Raw genomic sequence first — 17,714 nt, 5'->3', positions numbered from 1 at the left:
TAACGTGCTGGTCTGTCAGGTACACCCTGGTGGGTGTCTGTCTATCCATACCACACAAACAGCTATGCTCACACTGCATGACAGTCACATCACCCTGGACCAAGGTTCCCTATCTCTGTCAAAGGCCTTTTTCTCCAAAGCTCCTGCATCGCCAGGACGCTGGTCATTGCCTCTGGCCTTGTGTCCCTTTTCCCACACAAAGCTCTTCCTGGGAAAATCCTCCAGGTCAGGGTGACACCCTATACAGGTGACCTTCTGTATTTATGCCTTGCCTTGGTCCAGTTGGCCAGCCAGGTCCCTCTGCCTGCACGCTTTCCACGCCGGTATTTCTGCTGGCCTCAGGAGCCTCTGTGTCAGTGCTGAACCAGGACTAGGGCCCCTGAGAGGGTGAACTCTAGGTCTGTGTGACCCTACACAGGTGACTCTACATAGGACAGTGGTTCTCAACCTCCCTAATGCTGCTGTAATGTTGCAATGGCCCCCAACCCTAAAATTATCTCGTTGATACTTCATAAGTGTAATTTTGCTACTGTAACGAATCATAATGTAAACATCTGATATGCAGGATATCTGATATGTGATACCCCCCAGAGGGGTCGCAGCACCCAGGTTGAGAACCACTGACAGGATGTCCGGGAACCTAATGAGGTCGTGCATGCAAGCGGTGAGTCTGGCCTATAGGGGGCACCCGTCACCATCGGCCACTGTCCTTATCGAACCTCTGGGCTAACTCAACCTTCCTGCTTCTTCTGGTCTCCATCCATGGAGGAAGATTTCCAGGCTCCAAGACCACACAGCTGAGCCTTCAGCGCTGGTGTCTGAAGTAACCCTAGTTGAGTGTCTTTATGGCACTTGGCCTCTTCAGAATCCCTGTGAGGGTGCACGAAGCTGGTCTGTAGGACTTGGGCATACTGCCTGGTTTGTTTGTTTGTCTGTTTTATGTATGCTGAACAGTTCAAACCACCAGCACACTAGCACCATAGACAGCTGTGGGGCTGTAGGGGTGAACTGTGTCCACCCAGCTGCTGGAATAGTGAGAGACCACCCGAGAACTGCTCTTGGCTCCAGGTGGTCCCCACGTGGCTCTCTGGCGATGGGCAGCCAGTGGCAACATTCATGGAGGCTTGTGAAGAAAGGGAGACATGGCAGGTGGGACTCTATGCCACGCAGTCCTGAGTTCCTCGTGGGGTCTCAATTATCATTGCTGGGCCTGGTGAGAGTAATGACCAAGATCAGGGCAGTTTAGACGGGGACTGGCCAAGACTTTACAGGGGATTTCTACAAAGTTTTATTGACTATCTCCCTCAATCCTGTGTCAAGATGGGGACATTGAAGCTCCAGCCATTAATGGGATCTAAGGATCCCTTAAAACTCCCACAACCCCATTTCCTGAGGGAGATCTGAACATGTCTGGTTCTACTTGCTTTCTCAGGATGAGAGAGCAGCTGAGGGAGAAGCATTCTGAGGTGCTGGACAGCTGAGAGAGCGGGTCCTGCCAAGCACCTCAGGCCTCAGGCTTGAAGGGCATGCTCCACTGTGCCCACTAGCCCAGCTGGATCTTGCTGTCCAGTTCCAGGACAGATGTTACTTTGACCACTGGTTAAATGCCTGGACCTAGCATGGCTTCTGGACAGCTTCTGTGCTGTGGAGGGGAGCCTAAGGGTTTGCTTGTAAGAGCAGATCAGAGAAGGCTTTCTAGAGAGGATATGTTGAAATTCACCCCTCCCCCATAGAAGCTTCCGGGGTGCCCTTGAGGGGCAGAGACATAGACTTGAGGTAGAGGCTTCTCTTTGCCAGCATCCCCAAGGCTGGTACAGAGAAATGCCAGTCCCCACTGCCCAAAGTTCTCAGAGAACTACTTGGGGTGGGGGAGGGGTGGGTCCTCACATGACCAGTCCCTGCCTGTCAGTGTAGGGTGCTTGGAGCGACGCCTGGGGTCCCCCTCCCCCACACTCATACAGTCTACATTTCTGTCCATTTTGAGGCATCCACCGATGTGTGCTGTTGGTGACAGAGGACAGTCACTGCTTCCCTCTCCCTCGGGCACTGTTCCCTGTCTGTCTGCTGTCTGACTATTCGTGGGTCCCAGCATGATGCTGGGTGGCTGTTTCCGTGACTGTGAATGTCTGTATGTCAGAGCGTGGGTGTGTCTGTCTGTCTTCAGGGAGCCTCTGCTGCTGACTCTGTCCTTGACCTCCAGTATCTGTGTCAGAGGAGGGGGGCCGGCGGCTTTCCTCCTCCCCCTCCCACAGGCAGTAACGCAGCTGCCACCACCCTAGCTGCACTCAGAACTCAGTGACCTCACCTGTCCCCCGCAGCAGTGACCACCCTACTAAGGTATCTCAGGGGGCACTCGTGGCCCAAACCAAGCTGCTTTGTGGGTCGCCCCTCCACCCACTGCTGCTGAGTTCTGGGTGGATGTGCTCAGCTCTGGGCTGGGTCCGCTCAGGCTCCTTCTTCCCTTATGTAACTCCACATCTGTGTGTGCCTTGCAGGTCACCCTGGACCCTGTTTTGAGCTCTGTCTAACCACGTGGAGATTGAGACCCACAGTTCTGTGCATATGAGGCTGGAGAGAACCCTCGTTCCCGGCATCACTTTCAGAGACCCCTCCCCAATCCTTCTTTGGACATCTATCTCTTACCCCAGAAACCTACTTGCACAAAGCAGAATGCAAAAGGGAGTCCTGGGGCGCAAGTTCCCCAGAGCTGCAGGCAGCCATTCTCCACCCCACCCGGGCACTGTCCCAGGTTCTTACAAGCTTAGGAGCTACGGGCAAGGGTCGGGCAGGGGTCACCAGGGGCGAGGGCACAAGGGCAAGCGGATAGGCAAAGGACTAGCTTCTAGGTGCGACCTTAGACATGGTCCCAACCCTGTAGCTGGCTATTGCCGGAGTCGGGCTCTCCGCCAGCCGCCGTGCGCACCCGGGCAGGGGCTCGAGTCGGCTGGCGGGCACGCGGCGCTGTCCGTGGTGCTGCCCGCGCCGGGCGGGGCGAAGGCGGGACGGAGGCGGGGCGAGGGCGCCAGCCAATGGCGGGGGCTCTGAGCGGGGCGCGGGGGGCGGCGGGCCGATCGCGGGGCGCACTCGGTTGCGCGCTGAGCTAGGGGTGCACCGACGCGCCGCGGGCGGCTGGAGCTCCGCTTTGCTCTCGCTGCAGCAGCCGTGCCACCCGCCCCACTCCGCTCAGATTCCGACACCAGCCCCCTCTTCATCGCCCTCCCAGACTCCAGCCCCGGCTCTCGTTCCTGCCTCGCGGACCATGCTCCGGGCGCCCCCCGGAAAACCGGGCTGGGTGAAGAGCCAGCAAAGATTAGGCTCACGAGCGGGGGCCCCACCCGGCCGCCCAGCTCTCCGCCCGTCCCCTGCCCTGTGTCCCCGAGCCGCTTGAGCCTGCTGGGCCATGGAGCGCGCGCCGCCCGACGGGCTGATGAACGCGTCGGGCGCTCTGGCTGGAGAGGCGGCGGCTGCAGGCGGGGCGCGCGGCTTCTCCGCTGCCTGGACCGCTGTCCTGGCTGCGCTCATGGCGCTGCTCATCGTGGCCACAGTGCTGGGCAACGCGCTGGTCATGCTCGCCTTCGTGGCGGATTCGAGTCTCCGCACCCAGAACAACTTCTTTCTGCTCAACCTCGCCATCTCCGACTTCCTCGTGGGTAAAGCCCCCAGACCCCGTCCGCTGCCAGAGTCCAGGGGCGCGGAGCCCGGGCTGGGCAATGGGGCTTGGCGCTGCAGCCTGGGGTGGCTTCTCGGGGGTTCGGCCTTAGGAGGGGAGCTCTAGAAACCTTAAGATGGTGGGCGCGGGCGAAGTTCCTCGCCTCCCGGGCTGTAGGACCGGGGCTGGGTAGGGACGTCCCCGGGGAGGCTGCACTAGCCGGCGGGCGCTCAGGAAGGCGCAAGGCGCAGCGACCGCCGGTGCAACGCTGACTCCTGCGCCGAACCAAACAAAGGCAGCGGCGCCGGACTCAGGATGCTGGAAGGACGCGGAGGGGGGGGAGGGGACATAGAAAGGGGATTTGGGGAGCTGTGCTGAGGAAGGGGACTGTAGGCAAGGCGAGGGTGAGATGAGGAAAATGCTCCGAGGAGCTTGTTCTCACGTGTCCAAGCTCTGCTCCCAACTGGGGAGGGGGGGGGCGGGGCACGCGGTGGGGGCCGAAGCGCCAGACACCTGTTGGGGCTGCGAGCTGCTGCGTCTACCAGACGCTGGAAGCCGGTTTGGGCGGTGAAAGCGGCTGGCGCGGCTGCAGCCAAGAACCCTTTAAGCCAAGAGAAAAGCTTTCTCGGTTTTTAAGCTGAGAAGGGAGGCTGTCAAACAGCCAGGGTAGGCATGGATGATCAGCTCCAGAGCCAGTCAAGCCAGGGAGAACATAGATCCCTTTCCCCTCTTTTGGCAGTTGGTAGGGCAGAGGCCCAGGTTCTGTGTCCAGAGGTTCCTCCCTACATGAAGGTCCTTTCTCCTACTGCCAGGTCCAGAAGACATTGGTGGGCTGGAGGCTGGCAGCAGTTCAGTTGTCGGGTGACTAGGAGGATAAGTAAGATAGAGTACTGGTCCTAGAAAGGTGGCTGCCCTATGAAGGCCAGCCTTTGCCCTCTCTCCATGTGGTCAGTCTGTCCCCAAATCCTGAGCCATGGCCACACCACAGCTGCTTTCCCATAGGTGCCTTCTGCATCCCATTGTATGTACCCTATGTGCTGACCGGCCGTTGGACCTTTGGCCGGGGCCTCTGCAAGCTGTGGCTGGTGGTAGACTACCTACTGTGTGCCTCCTCAGTCTTCAACATCGTGCTGATCAGCTACGACCGATTCCTGTCAGTCACTCGAGCTGTGAGTTCTGGGATGTGGGCATTAGAGTTTACTCTGTGTGTTGGAGAACACTGGACAGGGTATGGCTGCCCCGGAGTTGAAGACAGAGACCTGGTGGGCTTGCTTCCTTTTGACATGTGGGCCATTATTCAGTGACCATTGGCTGCTAGTAGTAGTAGCATGAGACAGGAGGTCAGCTTGGAATTCCATACTCTTGCAGGAAGGGGTGTTTGGATCCAGCCTCTATCCTGGGCAGGTTCAGGATTCCTGGAATGGAAGGAGGGGTTTCATCCTTCCCATTTTTGGGTACAGGAAGGCATGCACACGTAACAGCAGGACAACACAGCTCATAGCTGCACAAGCTCTGCTATATGGTTATTGTGAGATAGCCCGGGGCCAGCGGACACTGCTGTGGAGCGGGGCTTCAGCTGACACTTCTTCAGCTCCTCTTCTAGCGGGCTCACTTTAGGTTTTGTCAGGATGCATCTTAAGGACCAGTTTGCAAAGAGCACCAGCACAGAGCTTCCCTGGGTCCTGGGTCCCTTCTACCATCCCCTGAAACCAGCAAGACAGTGGCACAATCACAGGGCTATTGTGACCAAGGTGCCCAGTACAAAGCTGGCATGTGGCAGGTGTGCTAGACTTGTGGTTCCCAAGGTGGCTGTAGGGGACACTTATCTCAGCTGTCTCTCTGAGACCCCTCAGCAGAATTTTTGACCCCTTCTGCTACTCTGCACCTTACACTTGGAGGTTAGTTTGTTTCTTGGAAGACTAGATAACCCCACCTCCCTACCTTTTCTAGCCATTCACCTTCTAGAAGACAGGATACATTGTTGCTCTCTTCAGATGCACCAGAAGAGGGCATTGGACCCCGTTACAGATGGTTGTGAGCCAACATGTGGCTGCTGGGAACTGAACTCAGAACCTCTGGAAGAGCAGCCAGTGCTCTTAACCACTGAACCATGGCTCCAGCCCAAGACAAGATACTTAATTCTCTTGTGTGTGTGTGTGTGTGTGTGTGTGTGTGTAGGGGGGTTTTCTAGCAGTGGGCCAGCAGGTTTCCCTTCTGCATTCCCAGTTCCAGTAGTGAGAGGAAGGAGATACTGGTGCAGAGTTGGGACAAAGCCCTTCCCTTTCCCACAGTGAACTGAAGACAGCTCTCTGGCCCTTCTAAGAAGCCTCACCTCAGAAACAGTTGCGTGTGGCCTCTGGGTGTGGCCTCTGGGTGTGGCCGGTGCTAGTGATGCAAGCAAAGGCAGGGGGACCCTGTGGAGCTGGTGGAGGATGGCGAAGAGACAAGATTCTGGTTGGTTGTAGTAGGCTTGGAGGCTCCGGGAGAGTGTGTGGGTATCAGGCAGGCAATGGACACAGCAGGGGAGAGAAGGGACATGGCACCTTACCCAGGGCAGACACGGAAGCTGAGGCTTCTCTGAGCCTCCAGTCCAATGCTGCTGACCTGTTGTTGATCTGTACAACCCACTGCAGGTCTCCTACAGGGCCCAGCAGGGGGACACGAGACGGGCGGTTCAGAAGATGGCACTGGTGTGGGTGCTGGCCTTCCTGCTGTATGGGCCTGCCATCCTGAGTTGGGAGTATCTGTCTGGTGGCAGCTCCATCCCCGAGGGCCACTGCTATGCTGAGTTCTTCTACAACTGGTACTTTCTCATCACGGCCTCCACCCTCGAGTTCTTCACACCCTTCCTCAGCGTCACCTTCTTCAACCTCAGCATCTACCTGAACATCCAGAGGCGCACTCGCCTTCGGTTGGATGGGGGCCGTGAGGCTGGTCCAGAACCCCCACCTGATGCCCAGCCCTCCCCACCTCCAGCTCCCCCCAGCTGCTGGGGCTGCTGGCCAAAGAGGCATGGGGAGGCTATGCCGTTGCACAGGTATGGGGCAGGTGAGGCAGGCCCTGGTGTTGAGGCTGGGGAGGCTGCCCTCGGGGGTGGCAGTGGGGGAGGTGCGGCTGCCTCGCCCACCTCCAGTTCCGGCAGCTCCTCACGGGGCACTGAGAGGCCACGCTCACTCAAAAGGGGTTCCAAGCCATCTGCATCTTCAGCATCCTTGGAGAAGCGCATGAAGATGGTGTCCCAGAGCATCACTCAGCGCTTTCGGCTGTCGCGGGACAAGAAGGTGGCCAAGTCGCTGGCCATCATCGTGAGCATCTTTGGGCTCTGCTGGGCCCCTTACACACTCCTAATGATCATCCGAGCTGCTTGCCACGGCCACTGCATCCCCGACTACTGGTACGAGACATCCTTCTGGCTTCTGTGGGCCAACTCGGCCGTCAACCCCGTTCTCTACCCACTGTGCCACTACAGCTTTCGCAGGGCCTTCACCAAACTCCTCTGCCCCCAGAAGCTCAAAGTCCAGCCCCATGGCTCCCTGGAGCAGTGTTGGAAGTGAGCAGCTACCCAACTCTCCTGAGGTCTCCCTTGTACCTGTTCCGTTGGCAGCCCGAGCATGGGCCTGGCCTTGTCAAATGCCATGGCAGCCTCTTAGATCATCAACCCTGAGGTGGGGTAGCATGGCAGGTGGGCTGAGAGCCCTCGCTGGTGGAACTGGAGTGTGCTGGCTAGCTCTGCCGCCACATTTTCCTTCACCACAGAAGAGACAATCCAGGAGTCCCAGGCATGCCTTCCACCTACACACACACACACACACACACAGTGCAGTGCCAGTGATGTCTCCCTTTGCATACTTAGTGGTTGGTGTCCTCCCTAACGCAAACCTTGGTGTGTGCTCCTGGCTCCGGCCCTGGCAATGCGCCCTGCATGTGTTCACACCCGCCGCACACTTGCCATACCTCCCCTCTCCCAGCTGATCTGGGAATGATGCTCTTTGCTGCCACTGTCTCTTGCTTACTCCCAGAGCCTGGCTCCTATCCCCCTCCCCCTTAAACTCTTGCGCCCCACAAAGTGTCAAGCGCCCCAGGAACCTTGAAGCTTCTCTGCTCCGTTCTGGATGTTTTTAGGAAGATGGAGGAGAAGAAAACACGTCTGTGAACTTGATGTTCCTTGGATGTTTAATCAAGAGAGACAAAATTGCTGAGGAGCTCGGGGCTGGATTGGCAGGTGTGGGCTCCCACGCCCTCCTCCCTCAGCGCTGCAGCTTCCGGCTGAGCCGCGCCAGCTGCTTCTGCCTGCCCCACCCCCAGACTTAGGACGATGGCCCTGCCCTGCTTGTCCCATCTGTACAATCAGAATTTGGGGGCGGGTGGGTTGTGAGGTAAAGTGGCTCTTCACTGTGCCCTAAGGGTCCTGAGGCTCACAGGACCGGTCAGCAAGAGAGCAGGCCTGCGACACCCGGAAGGAAAGCTTTGCCCATCCTGCATACCCACCTCAGGCCTCTGCATGCTCTGCTATCCTTGTGCCCTGGTGTGCTGCCTCTGCCAATGTGAAGACACAATAAAGTGTATTTTTTTATGGGTGCTGACTTTTGGGGACTTTGTGGGTGTAGCCATTGTTCGGGGTTCTCACCAGAGGTCCATCCGGTGGAGATGAGAATGTGGCCTTGGTATTCTGAGGAACTAGATGGAAGAGAAGCCAAGCTGTCATCCCAGGGTGTAGTTCCCATAAGGAACTCCCAGCAGTACCCAGTTACAAGACTCCACCTGTCGTGTAGGGAGAATCCCAGCTGGTGTCCCTTTTCAGGTGCTGGGACAATTCACATTTGCCTTTGGAACACACTATTGCCGTTCCAAGGTGGGTGCTCAGTTTTCTTGTCAGAAAGCATTCATTGCCATGACCTTAGCCTTGTACATGTGCAGCCAGCCATGTTCTGGCAAGACACAGGCCCCAGGAAGGGCCTTGACCATCCTTCCTGCTTTGAGAGAAACTCAGGAAAGTGGCAAGGAAAGGAGCCGTTGGAGTTCTGAGAACTACAGGTGGACTTGGGGCGGAGAGATGTAGAGTCGCCAGTGCAGGACGGACAGTAGGAAGAAGACCCGTGAAAGGTGGGCGGTACTGCCCTCAGCAGACAGCCTTATGGGTATCCTTGCCACCTGGAGCAGGACAGCCTGGTCCTGGCTGTCACCTTTCCCCCTCTGAGCAGGGAGGGAAGTTGCTACCACATCCAGGCAGCATGGGGTCTTTACTGCAGAGAGAGGGACACCACAGGAGCACATCTTCGAGGTAGCTCAGTGCTGCACAAGGAAGGAACCCACAAAGCCGTTCCTCTCCAGATGTGCAGTCCCTGCAGCTGTGCTGGCACTTGTCTTTCCCAATTACTTGTCAAACCCCAAAAGGCAGAGCCTCTCCCTGGATTTGAGTCCTGCTTCCTCTGGGCTCAAGCAGGACTTTCCTCCCTCAAATCACTCAGGGCCCTCCTCAGTCACTGGGTTGTGGAGTGAGCCTGGGGATTCTGGGTCTTCTGCCATAGTCAGTGTTTTTTGTGCCTCAATGCCCCAAGCTGGTGACAGCAGATGCCACCTTTGCTCAGCACTCCCCCTACCCATCTTGTCCCTGAGAGCTGTGAGGTTTTGTGGCTCCCCCAGCAGGCTGGTACTGGCTCCCTCTCCCTGCACCAGGCCTTGCCTCCTCAGCGGGTTATCTGTCCCCAAAGCCCAGAGTGATCTGGGGAAGGACAAAGGACTGCTCTCTCAGCATCGGGCACTTCCAGCATAGCCAGCGGCCAGGCTGCCCCTCTGCCCGGCCCTACTAAATGGCTACAAATTGGAGGATAAAAGCGCAGGCTTTCAAGCAATTTTGCTTTCAATCTCTGGAAACTGCCGCTCCCAGAGTCGCTGTGTGGGGACGGAGGAGGAGAGAAGAAAGACACAGAGTCTATTGGGCCCGAGTCTGCAGCAAACAAACAGGCGGAGGGGGCCTTCTGCAGCCCCAGCCAGCCGCTCCCATAGTCCCAGCCCGGAGGAGAGGAGGCTGTGCTGGGCTTCAGCTGCACAGATGTTGTTTACTGAGCACCTACTGTGCACCGATGCCAAGGAGGTGGGTTGCCAGCACAGCAGCACAGATGTGGGCCCTGAGCCAGAGGTGACAGACAGAGGACTCCTGGGATAAGCAGTTCTAGGACACAGTTGTCTTGGGCCTGGGAGAAGGACCACTTACCAACCAGGGGCCACCAACAGGGACAGACTTCCACTTGGATTCTAAGTCAGGGCTGTGGCCAGGCTGAGGGCTACCTGGAGGAGTGGGTCCCCCTGGGTGTTGACTCTGGCTGCACATGTCTGTCAGTCATCTCTTCGCTCTTGGTACTGACTCTGAAGATGCCCCATGAGGGGAGGCTCTGACACATACTAGCTGGGGACCCTCCCAGCCTAAAGGAAGAGCCTAAGCGAATGGAGGCCCCATCAAGTAAACCCAGTCCTCTCCTCCACAGAAAAAGAAATGATTCAGAGCCAGGGCTGTTAATGGCTGGGGTCTCTCTGGCAGGGCTTCCAGAACCCTGTTGTATAAGAGTCTTGTTCGCTGTTCTCTGTCCCATCCCAGAGCTTCTGGATAGGTCCCAGGGCGTTCCGGGTAATAACTCCTTCACTAAGAGTTAACAGTTGCGTTCTTGCTGGGCTTGAGCGGAAGTTAGCACCCCATGTCCTCAGAGCAACCCCCAGTACTGTGCACATTCTTCATTCTGCAGGCTCACCCCACATCATAGGTTGGCAGTTGGCAAGGAGCCAGCATTTGAAGCCAAGCCTGACACGGAGCAGGCTCCTTCCATCTTTTCTTCCGGAGCAGTATTGTGCTCTGGATACCATGGATGGCAGTGTCTGAGCTGGTCCCTCTGCAGGATTCTGTCCTTCTCAAAGACAGCGTCCACAAGTCACCTGCCTACAGGGTGGCTAGTAAGAGTCCCCAGAATGGGAAGGAAAGTAAGGTGCTTGAGACAAGCTCTGTTGATCTTTGGCTGGTTCTTGTTGTTGTTTTCTGAGACAGATTGCCTCTGTATAGTCCTGGCTGTCCTGGAACTCACTCTGTAGACCAGGCTGGCCTTGAACTCAGGGATCCACCTTCCTCTGTCTCTTCACGATCTGATTAGAGGTGTGTGCCATCACCACCCAGTTTGGCGCTGTTGCTCTTAACACAAAGCATTTGCTGTCGAGAGTTTGAGATGAGGTTTTATGTAGCTCAGGCTGGTTTCCAATCTATCATGTAGCCAAGGATGACCCTGAACTTCTGATCTTCCTAGCTCTACCTTCTGGTGATGACTTCTCTAAGCATGAGCTGCCAAGCTTGGTTTATGTAGCAGTGGGAATGGAGCCCAGAGCCTAAAGCATCCCAAGCAAGCACTCAACAACCGAGTTACCTTTCCAGATCAAAATGTGCATTGTGGTGGCGGCGGTGGCTGTGGTGGTGGCGGTGGTGTACACACCCTTAGTACAGTCACTAATGAAGCAGGGACAGGTGAATTTCTGAGTTCAAGGACAGCCTAGTCTATAGTGAGTTCCCGAATGACCAGCACTACACAGAAGCCCTGTCTTGAATCCCACCCCCAACCAAAACCAAAACCAACCCTTTCTGGCCACTCCCTGTACACTCTCCAATGTGCAGTCAGGAAAGCAAGCGGTCCCTGCCTTCCCTAAGCTGCTGCTGAGTCAGCGTTGTGGGGAAGAGACCAGGACTGTGGAGTCCAGGCTCAGCTGCCCAGGTGCCAAAAGTGTGCTTCAAAGGACACTGTGACTTGAAGGCCGAGAGTTGCCCGAGCCTCCCCAGCTGATCTGTGTTGAGGGTCAGAGTAAAAACCAGGCACCTTAAGGGACGCCCATCCTTGTCTATCCCAGGCCAGTTTGTGTGAACAGCCAGGTGGGGGAGGGGTGTCAGGGATTCCTAAGCTTTGCTCCTCTTCAGCTCAGTCTCTGCAGCTTCCCCACCCCCACTCTACCCGCCAACAGAAAGTGGCCCTCGGGCCACTGAGGCCTCCTGTCATTACCACAGTTGCTCCACTACTGGCAGTGCCCAAGCCTGCTGCCAGTTGGTAGTGCTGTGCTAACCTGGCATTGAGTGCTTGGGTCTCACCTCCCTGCAGGAGGGCAGGCTTCAGGGGGTGGGTACTGAGGAAAGGTCCATGGCTGGTACCTTCCTGCTGCTTCTCTCTGTCCCTACACAGTGGGGCAAGCACCACAGAGCGACAGAACGGGGACACTGGCTGTTTTCTAGCTGTGTGGCTCTAGCAGGTCCTTCAGCCCCAGAACCAGAGCACCTTTCCCTCCCCTATGGGCCAATGAGGACAGAGGGTCTCGATTCTGAAGTCCAGGTCTATGGCACATGATGGCCACACTGAGGTGGGGACCCTGGAGGAGGCTTTGGCTGCACAGAGGCTGGGAAGAGACAGAGGACTGAGCAGAACACTCCCTATACCTAGGAAAGGTCACCACGGTACCAGCCCAAGGACTGTGCTTAGACCATAGTGACACCAAGGACAGCTTTGGGCAGTTATACTGTGCCTGATCCCTTTCCTTCAACTCTAGTTCTCAGACACAGCGGCTTCTGTAATTCTTGCCTTACAGATGCCAAAGCTGGAGTACGGAGTGGTTAGGCAGCAAAATGTCCCACAGCTGGGAAAAGGCTGAGCTGCAGCTGTCTCCTTCTGTGGTGACTTCTCAATTTGTTTAGCACTCAGCACCGTCTTCTTGCAACTGTCTTGAGCCCAGCCTGATAGGCCCTGCTCAGGAGCCGAGTTCCTCTCCACAGAACCAGTCCCTCCTCACATTTAGCTCTGAAGGGGCTGTATCACCCTGCTTTGGGATGGCCTCTGAGTTACCACATGAAAAAGGGGAGCCAGGTGTGGCTTATGCCCATAATCCTAGCACTTGGGGATCTAAGGCAGAAGGCAGATTTGAGGCTAGCCTGAGCTATAGGGAGTTTCAGGATAGACTGGGCTATCTGTTTCAATTAAAAAAAAAATAGATAAAAAGAAGGAAGGAGTCAAAGAGAGGATAAAGCAAGACCTAAAACCAGAAGCTCAGGAATTAAAAACATTGAAGCCCAGTGCTTCACTGGTATCTGGGGCACTTGGTGCCTTCACATGAGCTACAAAGGACTTGGGTAGTTCTGCTTGGGATCTGTGGGGCAAGCACTCACAGCCCACTCTTGGGCTGGTTCAACTCTCTGCCAGTGGTTTTCCTCAAGCAGACAGACGGTCCATATTTCTGGCATCTCCAAAATCCTGGGGTTTCCACGGTAGTTTGGGGTCTACCTTTGCAGCTTCTCCAATCGCCTTCTCGTAGGAGGTTTGTTGTCTTAGGGTTTTCTTCTCTTTTAGACAGGGTCTCCCTCTGTAGCTCAAGATTATCTCAAACCCATGGCAGCCCTTCTGCCTCAGCCTCCCAGATGCTGAGGTCACCATGCCCAGCCCTAAATTCTTGCTGTAAACATGGTTAAAAGCAGCCAGCGATATTCATGCCAGGACCCAGGAGGCTAAGCTGCCTTTGGAGTTAAGACCTGGTTAACTAGCCCTTTATCTTTAAATTCACTCTCATATAAAGTCTCCGGGCGCATCAGGAACTTATATGAATGACGCCTCATGCAGACCCCTGTAGTCTTTATCCCTCCCTGATCCGTCATCAATACAGTTCTCTCTGCCCTTTTTCTACCACCATTCTGCCCTGGTGAACTCTTATCAGGAGGCCTAGTGGGAGGTGAACTCGAAGCTGGTCACATTACTGCACAACTATAGTCCACATTCATGTGACCAAAGCAGGAGAATCTGCAAGTCTGAAGCCAGCTTTCTCTACATAGTGAGTTCCAGGCTATCTAGGGCCACATAGTGAGACCTTGTCTCAGATAAACAGGTTACTGACCCAGCGGCTCATCTAATGGCAATACTTGGGAGGAAGAGGCAGGGGCGGGATGATCGTTGTGATATAGAGACCCCTCCCCCCATCTCGACAAAATGAAACAAGACAAGCCCATCTTACACCAGCTACGTCTTCTCTAGCATACATCTCCACATTTGTGAATTTTTCCTAAAAAACAGGTTTAGTTAATGTAATGACCCCACTTCTCTGGTTCCAGTTTTTGTTTTGTTTTGTTTTTTTTTTTTTTACTAGCTACATTGTGTCAGTATGAGAGAACACCTGGCCAAAGGAAGGACAGAGTCTCAGTGCCAGGAGTTTGGTGTGTAGTCTCTCTTTCATCTTATCCTTGCCAGACACCAAGGGGGGTCATTTATAGTAGCCAGCAAGCAGACAGAAGGGGAGACAGGGGACAAGCGGAACTTCGAATGTCCCCCAGTGCTTCAAATCATAAGGCACAACAGTGACGGGGGTGGTTCACAGACTTTCTACAGTTCTATAATCTAGACACCCCTCAATTCATTGAGAACCCCAACAGTTCCTCTATGGTCCCCATGAGGGAGTACCAACCTGGGGGCAAGTGTCTTAGTAGAGGATCCCATTAGATGCTGGGAAGGGAGTTGGTTGTAGCAGTTTTTACCCCTGGGCTCCGTCCCAGGCTCATCCTCTCAGCAAAGAGCTCTAAGCTTAGCTGAGGGCCAGGTGAGAGCACTGTAGCTGGGCCATCTTCCAGAGTTCCTCACCGAACGGTTCCCTTTGAGGGTTTTCAGATCCACATGCCACAGTGGTATGTATAGAGGTCCATGTGCTACTGGCAGAGCCTCAGACAAACGGCCAGCAGTTGCATGGTCAAGTTCTTCTGGAGCTGACTCTGAAAAGGCCCTTCCCAGTGTCTTAAGAGGGAGTAAGGTCTTGTGCCACTGGGATCCTGGATTTCTGGTCTCATTTTATGTGTGAACAGTTTGTCTCTGGTCCATTCTGCCTCTGCTGTGCTTCTCCATCAGAGGTGGCCTAGGATGGGCTATGTGCTGGGCACTGTGGCACCAAGATAGCAGAGTGTGAGCTAAAGGCCCCTGAGGGCCCCATCAGTAACGCCTTGTTGTCAGGGCAGATACAGGCAACCAGACAAGGGTGGGAGCCGAGCGAGACTTACCAGCAGTTGCTACCTGCCATGACTCTGATTGGTTGGGAAACCTGAAGCACCCAGCCCTTAGTGTGCCTGGGACACAAGACAAGCATCTTCAACAAAACCAGAAAAGAAACGGGGCAGGGGAATCTCTGTAGAGAAAGACAAGTGGAAGAGGGGCCTGGGAGCAGCGGTGAGGGTGAGCTGACGGCAAGGCCACTTCCTTTTATGTGTTCCAGCTCTGCAAAGGCCGGACATTTGGCTCCTGGAGCATGTGCATGCAAGTACAGCTCTGGATCAGCGGGGCCAGGCTAGGCTGGGAAGCTTAGGGGAACTCTGTACCTCAAATCTTGTGCTCCATCCCCAGACCTGCTTCCAGAAAGGCCTGGGAGTAACCAGGCTGCAGCAGGTGCCCACACATAATCACTGGTAGATGACTGTCACCGGGAGACAGACTGTGGAGCCCCAGCAAGGGCAGGCTAGACCCCACAGGCAAATGTGCCAGGAGAGAAAGCACCAAGGAACAGAGGGAAGCTAGCTTGCTGTGCTGTCTGGGAAATGTCACCAGTCAGTGGGGACAGATGTTGGAAGATGGGAAGAATCCAGAAACGTAGAAGTGATTGGGTAACCGCGTTGGGCAGATGTGTGCTCCAGACAGCCAGGCTTGTCATAGCTCTGCAGCTCCTCCACTGCTCTCCATCCAGACATGGGTCACAGTGGGGGGTTGGGGGGCTGGGCCAGCAATATCCTAAATGGTCCTCGGAAGCCCACACAGCTCTTTGGAAATGGCCAGTTGAGAAGTATGGTGTCCAACTTAGGGCAGGGCTGCTACTGTCTTAGTGATGAGGAACCCAGGACCCTCATTCACCGCACATCCACACGTACTTGGCTAGCTGCTCTGCTGGGCTTGGATCCACGGAGGTTGCTTGGGAATGGCTTATAATCACGGGCCCTGCCCTGGAGACGATCTCAGTCCCATGCTGCCTGTGGCCGTTCTGTGACTTAAGGCAGCAGCTGCTATCTCCAAGATGGCATGCCAAGCCTCCACTGGGCTGCTGCTGGACAGCTGCATGTCGGGGCTCACGCCTTTAGTCCCAGTACTCAAGTAGACGGATCTCTGGAACTTGAGGCCAGCCTGGTCTAAGGGTGAATCCCAGGCCAGTCAGGGCTACACAGAGAAACTCCCCACAAAATGGAGCTGCACAGGTAACTGGCCATCACTGGCTTCTACTTGTGTGGAGTCTGGAGGATGTAAGTCTGTAGCAACAGACGGTGGTCTTTTTACATGGTGGTGGTGTTTGAGGCTGAGGTGTAAGCAACCAGATGAGAGGGACTGACAGTGCAGAATTCCACTCTGGGAACTGAACTGTGGTCAAAGCAGGGATCCGTGATGGCTGCACAACCCTGGAGCCTTCCACATGGGATGGATGGCATGCTCTTGCTCCTTTGTTTTTCTTTCAAAAATTGAAAGAGACCTTCATGTAGTTCTGGCTGGCTTCACACTGTCTGTAATTGAAGATGACCTTTGAACTTCTGATCTGCCTCCCTCCACCTTCCAGTGTGTACCACCCCTCATTACCACAGTGCTGGGGGTGGAGCCCAGAGCCCTGCATATAACAAGTGAGTGCTTTGGCACCCGCCACACCCTGGCCTGTAGTAGCAGTTTAAATTTTATGTGGATGGGTATTTTGCCTGCACATGGTAGGACTGTGCACCATATGCACGCAGTATCCTTGGAGGCCAGAAGAGGGCATTGGATCCCCTGAAACTGGAATTACAGACTGCTGTCAGTTGCCATGTGGGTGATGGGAATTGAACTCGGGGCCTCTCAAAGGGCAAACAGTGCTCTTGATGGCTGAGCTGCCACTCCAGCCCCCTTTACTTACTTTGTGTATAGGTGTTTCCCCTACATGTGTGCATCATACATGTGTGTGGGCAGCAATAACTTGACTTTAAATGAGCAAACACTCATCCTTGAAACAATGATGGGAACACGTGGCTTTGTGGAGAGACCAAATCAACTTTTCTTTCTCTCCAAAAACACCATCCTAGGAAGGAAGCCAGCTTCAGAAACACCCCTTCTGGGGTGGTCCCAGGATGAGACTCAGTGGCATGGCCCTGGTGTCAGCAAAGCTCAGCAGTCTGTGTGACTGAGTCCCAGCCAAAGACTGTTGGTGGTTCCCAGGACATACGGCAGCTCCAAGGAGCCAGCCCACCCCCAGGTCTCCAGGTCCTAGGGAGGCATTCTGAGGTCTCCAGAGCACAGCAGCCACAAAGATGAAAGCCAATGGTGGATAATTAATGCTCTCAGGCCTGGCCTGACTACAAAACCCTTTGCAGTGGCCTGAAAGAGAAAAGCCACAGACACGAGACCCGCCCTGGACTCCAGAACGCCAGGACCTTTGAAATTATAAGATATTAGAATAAAGCTTCCCGGAAAAGGACCCCGTGTTCCAGCTGCAGATCAAAACGGAATTGCTTCTGAAAGCTGAGGCAGGCCTGCTGTTTCAGCAGCCCCACCCAACACAGAGGGACCTGCCTGTGAGCCAGAAGCTTAGCTAGCCTCACTCCAGGGCAGGGGTCTTCCCTAAAGGTGAGCCCTCGTTTCCATTTGTCTCCTTGCTGTACTTTGGAGGGCCCAAAGGGCCACACTAAGGCATCGACTTCCCTGGGGATACTCTGGGACATATGGCCCCAGTCTATACTACCTGGGGTCACTTTCCATAGGGCAGTGTCTGGAGGAGCTAAGTGGTCCCACCTGGCAAAAAAGGCTGGTACCGACTCATAGGTCTAGGTAGGGTGTGGTGAGCTGAGCCTTTGGCCAGGGCAGGGCAGAGTGGTGGCAGTGTCTGCCTCTAGGGACAGGTCTCTGACCACTCTTCCATACATCCTGCTGAGCTGAAACACTGCCAGAATTTAAGGTTCACATCTCCTTTGGTTGACAACCGGCTGGCACATCCTTGAGGCACAGCCAGAGGCTGCGTGCCTGGTCGGATATTGGGTGCATTCAGTCGTGAAGCTCGAGGCTGCCTTGGTGTTCGGCCC

The 17,714-nt window shown here is 55.3% G+C and overlaps 1 protein-coding gene across 4 annotated transcripts; it reads left to right on the top strand.

The window, feature by feature from the left end:
• Positions 1-3,400: 3,400 nt before the first annotated feature.
• On the top strand, positions 3,401-7,203 carry HRH3 (histamine receptor H3; the record flags this gene model as incomplete). 4 transcript variants are annotated; one of them, XM_080924938.1, is made up of 3 exons in its annotated part: positions 3,401-3,650; positions 4,652-4,818; positions 6,283-7,203. In XM_080924938.1, 3 exons carry the CDS (start codon positions 3,401-3,403, stop codon positions 7,201-7,203), a joined length of 1,338 nt encoding a protein of 445 aa, XP_080781064.1. The 4 variants fall into 4 exon arrangements, with proteins under 4 accessions (XP_080781064.1, XP_080781065.1, XP_080781066.1 ...); XM_080924940.1 differs by lacking the exon at positions 3,401-3,650 and adding an exon at positions 3,711-3,735; XM_080924939.1 differs by lacking the exon at positions 4,652-4,818 and having other exon boundaries at positions 3,401-3,646.
• Between the last annotated feature and the right edge of the window lie 10,511 nt (positions 7,204-17,714).

The sequence above is a fragment of the Micromys minutus genome (genome assembly GCF_963924665.1).
Source record: "Micromys minutus genome assembly, chromosome: 11".
In the NCBI taxonomy this organism is placed as follows: Eukaryota; Metazoa; Chordata; class Mammalia; order Rodentia; family Muridae; genus Micromys; species Micromys minutus.
The sequence above is the reverse complement of the archived record's forward strand: the minus strand, read 5'-3'. Positions and strand labels throughout refer to the sequence as shown.